This window comes from Apis dorsata, unplaced genomic scaffold, assembly GCF_000469605.1.
Source record: "Apis dorsata unplaced genomic scaffold, Apis dorsata 1.3 scaffold_473, whole genome shotgun sequence".
NCBI lineage: Eukaryota > Metazoa > Arthropoda > Insecta > Hymenoptera > Apidae > Apis > Apis dorsata.
Window position 1 is genome coordinate 102,590 of NW_006263711.1, and position 8,365 is coordinate 110,954.

Below are 8,365 nucleotides of genomic sequence, written 5' to 3' on the forward strand. Positions count from 1 at the left end.
ATTCGTCAGGGTGTTGAGGGAACTAAACGAGGACGTCGAGCACGAAATAGCGATTAAATGTCAAATGCAGATCAGATTGTTGTTGTGTTAGTAGACTTTCGAACGGAACACTCGAAAAAGTTGTCCGGCTTGTTTTCGAGGAAAATCCAATTCACTTCGTCTCCATCTCCCTTCACAATTCCATCACTAATCGATTCCGATGAAACACGTTTCTTTCACTTCTTCGTTTTGTAAAACAAACAGGAGAAAGAGAGAGAGAGAGAGAGAGAGATTATTGAATGAACAAGTATCGTTTGGAGTCAAGTTTGGAGTCATTAACATATAGAATTCAACAATTATGTAAATTTTTTTAACATTAAGTTACATGGAACCATAGTTAAGATCTTATTCCATTTCAAGTTATTCCATTTATAAGAATATCTTTATAATAGAGTATTCCATAGAATTGGAATAAGTTATATTATATAAGAAAAGATAGATTGTAAATAGTTTAGTGCAGTATAATCTGAATATAATTTTACATGTTAGTTTTATAATTTGACAGAACCTATTCATTTGAAAGTTAATTGTATAATAATTGGCTTTTTAAAATTTGTATTCATAAAAAATATATAAATACATTAAGAAACATTGAAAAAACAGATTTTATATGACAAATTTCCAAATACTAATAGAATTAATTCAAATTCGAAAATATATAGTCCAAATAAATACAAATAACAACAAATATGTATTAAACATTGATTTAATAAATACAAATGAAACAATGAAATTGTAAGTACAAGAACTAAAATATTAAAACAAAAGAAGAAAGAAAAGAATTGCGTTGGGAATAAATAGAGCAAGAAGAAAGAATTCAATTTCATCCCTATAAATTTCTAATTTCAATTTTTCCTTTATTTTCAGACACACGGCGATCGACGAAGAGTCTCCAGGTTCCATCCCAAAATCGTTGACAATCGCCGCGCCAACTTCGAGGGACATTCCTCTGGACAGAGAAAATCTCGTTTTCCCATTGCCTTCCAGCGCCTCCACCGAGCAACACCCTTCCATTCGAAGATTCGAACCAAAACCAATTCTATCGTCCAAGGAATCATCGATCAAGTTCCAATATCCATCGACGAGACGAGAATCCCAACCTCTGAACATTTTCAACAAATCCTCCTGTTCCCCGGACAAACAACGACAAACCAAACTTCCAATAAACGTGCTAAACAAATCACCAGATATAGACGAGCCAAAGGACCAAACGAGAGAGAGATTCGCCGATTTGGAAGGGAAGGTGACCATCAAATTACCATCTGACGAATCAACCACGCTTGGATCAACGCGCAAAGATCACGAGGAATCCACCAGGATTCCATCCAGTCCAGAGGACGTTTCTGATCATGAGATCGTCGAGGTGAGAAAGGACAGTGCCTTGTTTCTCGAGGAAGCCGAAGGGTTGCCGACTCTTCGAGAAATTTTGAAGTCCAAGGCGCCGAGAGTGGTCAGACCTAGGAGAGAGAGCAGTGGATACGCTAGTAATTTGGGGACGTTCGACGAGGACAGGAGGAATTCGTCGACTGTGGATGTGTCGCAAGATTTGTCGTTCCTCAAGGAGAGGCGCAGATCCTCTACGACTAAACGGTTAAATTCGAGAGTGATATTGGGGAGAGCTGAAGAAAGCTTGACAGAGGACGTCGAGGTTGGAAGCATGCCTACCACAGAGGTGCATAGAAAGGTGTCCGGAGCTGGATTCGAGATGCCTAATATAGAGGAAGTTAAGGAGGTTCTCAGAGATGAAGCTCCTTCTAGGCTGGAGAGCCTGGATAATTTGTGTGGATTGACGAAACCTATCAATTCTGGTAAGTTATATAATGAATAATTAGTATTGTTAATATTGAATGGTAAATTTTTTTTTTGATAAAGGAGAAAATTATGAAAATATGTTATTAAAGTTGATGGAGTCTTCTTGTATCTAAATATAATATAGAAATCATAAAGATTAATAAGTTTTAATAATTCGTACATTTTTATGATGCAATAAAAATTATCACAATTTATTTTTAACTCGTGATATATAGCGTTGATAATAAGATATCTCTACTGAGTTTAAAATTTAAAGGATTACAAAGAATTTCGTGTAATACATTTAACTACAACTAAATTTATTTATTATTTTTGCAATATTTATTATAACAAAATTAACATTCAAATTTGTAATCTCTTGTTCTATGTCAATTGTGAGATTCAATCCTATAATCTCATTAAATAAAGAGATAATTCATTTAATTATATCATATTTCATGACATTCACGTCATAATAATTCGTTCCAACAGAAGAGTTCTCCACGCATTGTCGCCTAAGCGATTTACCAGATCGAGGCGACTCTCCAAAAGACAGATCAGAAGTACCATCCACTACTAAATGCCAAGAATCATCGACCATCTTCGATCCTTACGATTCTATAAACCGCTTTTCGATATCTCCAACTTCGAGGAGTCAAACTCCATTTATTCTTTGCACCACGCCGACGATCCACGATTCGAATTCTCGAAATACCAATAAACACACGGACAAATCCGTCGAACGATCGAAAGACGTCAATTCTGACAGAATTGCCAGAACTATCATGTCAAAAATCAACGAAGCGTCGCCATTGGACAAAAAAATCTCTGTGATTCAGAAGAAGGAAGAAACTACGACGAAGCAATCCGTCAGAGAAAATATTGTTCCACGACCGATCAAGATGTACCAATTGCTGTCCACCCAGTCTGAAGACAGAGCGGAGAGCGAGTTGCAGTTGGACAGAAGGATATTTCAAATTTCTAAACAAGATGACACGACTGCGGTTATATCTTCCACGAAACATCCTTTGAACAAGTCTTCGAGCGTTTTCACGTTGAAGAGCAGCGCTTCTGGGGACATCCAGACGTTGACATGTGGTGAAACTGCGGACGATTCGAACGTTAGAAAAGCGATTTCACCTGGAGAGGTGGGAACGAGTCAGAGTTTTCTTGGAGACGCCTCGAGTGTCTCTGTGAGACCTATTTATCCTTATTGCCCTTATTCTCCGTATGGAAGTCCCCAGGGATCCCCCAGAAACAGGAGGAGGCCTTTGAGGGAGAGCAGGAGAGTCTCCATTGACAACAAACAGGGAGCTCTTCAACTGAATCAATATAAATTGTTGGACAACATTGGTCAAGTAAGTTTAAATTGTTCTCTATTAATAATGTCTAGTAATACATGTTATTAACTCTTGTTCCCTGTTGTATTAAAATTGTATTAAACTTTAGAGTCAGTATAAAGAAATGTCAAATAAAAATAGAAGAAAATATTTATACTAAATTAGTTTTGTCTATGTTAATTATAATATTTTGTATTGTGTTCTATTGAAATCGTGTTTTCAGAGTATTATATTACAGGAGAATTGGCTTTAATAAGTTTTTATTATATATTAGTAGATACGAGTAATTTATAATGAAGGAAATAATAATAATAATAATATAATTAACTATGATATATTACTAATATATAATATTATAACATATGATATATATATAATTATAAAATAATTCTATTAAAAATACATAGTAATATAATTGTATTAACATTATAATATTATTATAATACAATTATATCATCACTATATTGGTACTATATTATACATATATCAGTGATATTTATTATGTATCATAATAAATTAATAATAGGATCCCTCTTTTAGACAGATTTTATCTCATGAAAAATTTACGTATCGCTCATAACGCGACCTACATAAACGCGAAAGCAGCAAATTAATGCAACCATAAATGAAATATTCCCTGTTGGAAGATAAAGAGTAATTTTTTTCTTACATAAAAAATATTCTATTAAATTATTTTCACTCGTTACACACGAGAAATTTTAAGGCCAATTTCGAAATGTAACGATTCGTTCTAATCGCGTTTAATTGATCAGCATTGGAAATTATATCATCGATGCGTAGAAAATCTCGCATTAACGTATCGTTCCTGTTAAAACTGATTAAATATCCTCGTCGATTTTATGAAGTTATTTTTAAAATGATTCGTTATTTTCGAACGAAACATTTGCATATTTTATCTATTTATATTTTTTATATTTTATATTTTATATTTCACTTTATATTGAAACAACGAGAAACAACACTTTTAATAATCTACGATATTAATCTAATGATATTTTTATTTATTCTTTATCATTGTTAACCACAATGAGACTTATTTCTCTCCTTTTCTTTCTTTTTTTTTTTTTTTCAGTTTTCTACTTTTTCTTTGCTTCAACATCGTCGAATAAATTGCTCCAATTTCGTAAATTACCCATTCACCTAGAAACCTTCTCCACCTAGAAGGAAATTCTTTGCCTGGTTAAGAAATAGCCGATGAAGGAATTTTATTCGAGAACACGAATTTTTATCTGAAAATTTGTTACAGTTTGTTAATAGGAATTCTCGAAATTATTCTGTACTTGTTTTGACACGTGAAATAAGCAATGTTGTATTAACAAATTTATCCTCGACAGAAATTCTCTCGTCCCCATATCTTTTACGAGAAAATGAAATTTTAACATTTATTAAAATATGGAAACATTTCAACAAAAATATGAAAAAATTTTGTACGTTTCTTAAACAAAAATTTTGATATTCTGTTTTTTAAAAGTTTAAGAAAGATTTTTTTGATTTTTTGAAATTGCATCGCATTTTCGATGTTTCTCATTCCTGAAACGTATTTTTCTTTGTATCCATTCGTTTTTATGTTAATAATCTTCGTTTTTGTTGATTGAACGTAACAATTCCAATCACGAAAATTAGTCAAAAGTAAGAGAACAAAATGTAGCTTGGGAAGTTGGAAAATTTGAAAATTTCATCACTATTTGAAGTGATAAAGCAAAATTCTAGAAATCACATATTTCGAGGAAAAAGATAAAAATGAAGAAACTATTTCAACGTGAAGAAATATCGTTTGCCACTTTTAAATTGAACATCGACATCGATTCGAACTTTTTCTCGGTCACCGTTTGATCTTTTCGAAATATATAGGTCGAGATTAAGTTTCTATCAATTCTCAAGGAGTCAAAAACTAAGTTTTTCTATTTGAAATTTATTGTATTTGAAAAGAAAGTTATTTCTGAATGTGCACGATAAAATTTTGATTCATATATGATATATAATTTGATAAAAAAAAATATACAGAATTAAGAAATGTATTATACACCTTTTTTTTTATACGTAAATTTTCTCGAAATAAACGAAACGAAAATAAAATAATACCAAATAAAAAAAAAAAGAGAACTAACGCAAAAAAAAATAAAAACTCCAGAAAAGATCGAAATATCGAGAATTTTAACTTTAATGAAGCAGCATTGTTTCATAGAAACGTTCCTTTTCCATTTCTCTTTAGAACATCACGTTTTAAAATAACATTTTTTTCCCTTTGAAAAACGTAGATGAACAAATGTTTTTAATAACTACCTGTCGATCAACCGAGCAATTTCTTCAATTTCCTCTTTGGAGAAAAATAAAGTTTCGAAACGAAGAAAGTTGTATGAAATAATAAAACTGCATGAAAATAAAAAAAAAAAAATCGATAGAAAATTAAAATTCCTTGATCATCGTCGTTTTATTTTAACAAACTCGAGAGATTTTATCATTCACGTTTTATAGGGTTCCTACGGGATTGTAAAACTAGTTTACAACGAAGAAGACGAGACCCAATACGCGATGAAGATTCTGAGCAAGAAGAAACTGATGAAGAAGGCGGGAATATTCGGTAGGATGGCTCCGGGGAAAAAGGGTGCGGCCAACCCTTTGGCCAAAGTCTACAGGGAGATCGCGTTGTTGAAGAAATTGGATCATCCGAACGTGGTGAAATTGGTCGAAGTTCTCGACGACCCGGACGAGGATAATCTTTACCTTGTTTTCGAATTGGTCCAGAGGGGAGAGATCCTTCAGGTGCCCACCGACAAACCTCTTGACGAGGAAACTGCCAGGAAGAATTTTCGTGATGTTGTAATGGGCGTGGAATATCGTGAGTATCCTATATATATATTCTGCATACAGATTGTTGAAACAAAATATGGATACTTGTTCTTTAAATTTATTTTCATATATATTTTTTTAATATCAATAAGCCAAATCCGAATATATGTTATATCATAATATTCATTCGTATTATATTTATTATAATTGATTGAGAGATCACATTTGATAACTAATAAATTATAATATTTTTTTCATACAATTTATACATCATGATTAATTTTAAACTCCATACTGATCGCTAAATTAAAAGTTCGATAAATCTTGATTAAATCCACCCCAGAAGAATTATTAAATTTCGTCCAATTGATCAACTTTCAATTTGTTTCAGTGCACTACCAGAGGATAGTCCATCGCGACATAAAACCTAGCAACCTGTTGGTAGACAGCGACGGTCGGATCAAGATCGCTGATTTAGGCGTTAGTGCAGAACTGAGGGCATCCGGAGAATTATTATCCGGGCCAGCCGGAACACCGGCGTTCGCAGCACCCGAAACAACCACGCCTGGCGCCCATTATTCCGGAACGGTAAGTATCCTATCGGGGCTATCGTTTGATCGATTTTCAATTTTGCCCGGTATTTATAGGTGGCGAAGAATTATTACGCCGCCACTCTGTTCAATCCTTGGCCGACGCTTTGCTACTCTCGAGTTTTCGCCAATTTTCGATCGTAATCGAAGGTTACCATTCGATGATAATGTCGCTCGAGAGCTGAAAGATCGTTTAAATGTGATAGATCTTTGTTTCTCGTTTTTCACGAAGAATCAATTTAAAAAATGTGAAATTTAAATGGCATCACGTTACACGTAGGTTTGTTTTGATGAAATTGAAATGAAATGGAGTTTTTTTTATCTTGTCCTACGTTTCATTTTTATGGTATTATATTTTTATAGAAAATATTGTAATATGTAACAATAGAAGTTATATAATACTAAAAAAATGTAATGTAATGCCATGCATAATAATATGCAAATATTTTTTATAGGGATTATATGATAAAAATATCATTTCTGTTTAGTTTTGATATTAAAAAATATATTCTATTTCTAAAAATAAAAACTATTATTTGGAAATTTCATACGAAAGTGATTAATGATCTATTTTGTTACATGCTTCTTGGAATTAGAATTTTGATTTTTTTCTTAAAATCATAAATAATATATGGATGCATCAATTTAAATGATCGTGATTTGTTTCAAAATTTTATTACAAACTTCTTCTGTAAAAGGTTCTTATTTTTGATTATTTTTTATTTTTATTTAAGGCCAATTTAAGACCTTTCTAGAATTAAAAAAAAAAACTAACTTTAACCCAATTATCCAAGTGGAAAATGTTTCTTTGTATTGCAAGTTCCCTTGCATATTTCACAAGCCATTAAAAAATCGATGTCGAGTAACGCAATCCGAGTTTTCTGATTGTGTTTCGCTCTTTCTATGTATATAATTACATTACACGTATCCTGAAACTTTTTGATAAGAAAGTTAAGTCGTACCACCATTTCACTATTTTATTTAGATCGACCATGACACGTTTGACGTAAATAATTTGTGAAATAAAATTTTTTTTCTTTCTTTTCTTTGCTCAATTTATATTGTTCTTCAGTTATTACATCCGATTAAAAAATTTTATTAAATCCAACAAAATTATCGAGAGTAGGTAAATATGATTTAGATCGATTATCTGACAAAGTTGCGAATTTGTATGATCAGTTAGAGAGAAAAATTGTTACTTAATCTTCTGAATCTTGTTCAATATATCTTAAAGGTTATAAGTTGAAAAACGACAAGGAATTTTTATTGAATATATATTTTATAAAGAAAAAAATTATTAAGTAATTTATTAGATATTTATTTATTTTTCATCTTAATTGATCATGAATAACATTAAATGATCTTCAAATATAAGTTACTGTATATAAGTTTTAAAACATTTTATCACAAGATAAATATTCATGTTAATATTATTAGAAATAACATAAATATAAAAAAAATTAATGTCTTCTCCATTTAAAAATTGTTCTTTCAAATTTAAAAATCTATTTTTTATCATTATAAAATATCTTAAATTAAATTAGATATATAAGTGTACATATAGTTATAAAAATTTAAAATTAAAATATCATATTTATGTCTTTTCATTACAATATAAATAATATTTTAAAATTCGAAACAGCGAGTAGATACAAGAAAGATATTATATTTATGTATACATATTTTAAAGCAAATATTATAATTAATATTAACAACGTGAAACCGCAATCAATTAACTTTTCAAACTCGTCCCTGTGGAAGATTCATTTCAATTAAAAAAAAAAAAAAAAAAAA

At 31.1% G+C, this 8,365-nt stretch overlaps 1 protein-coding gene across 3 annotated transcripts in view; it reads left to right on the forward strand.

The window, feature by feature from the left end:
* LOC102674535 (protein kinase byr2) overlaps nt 1–8,365 on the forward strand; it is a 55,233-nt gene that overhangs the window by 38,978 nt on the left and 7,890 nt on the right. For 2 of the 3 annotated variants that reach the window (XR_004151107.1, XM_006620086.2), the window contains exons 3-6: nt 907–1,847; nt 2,323–3,188; nt 5,667–6,030; nt 6,373–6,569. Coding sequence is in view for 2 of the 3 variants with exons in the window: in XM_006620086.2 (XP_006620149.1) it covers nt 907–1,847; nt 2,323–3,188; nt 5,667–6,030; nt 6,373–6,569 (2,368 nt within the window). In the remaining variant the exon portion in view is untranslated. Of the gene's footprint in view, nt 1–906; nt 1,848–2,322; nt 3,189–5,666; nt 6,031–6,372; nt 6,570–6,628; nt 6,792–8,365 lie in introns of those variants that run through there. The other variant, XM_031512573.1, reaches the window with a different exon arrangement.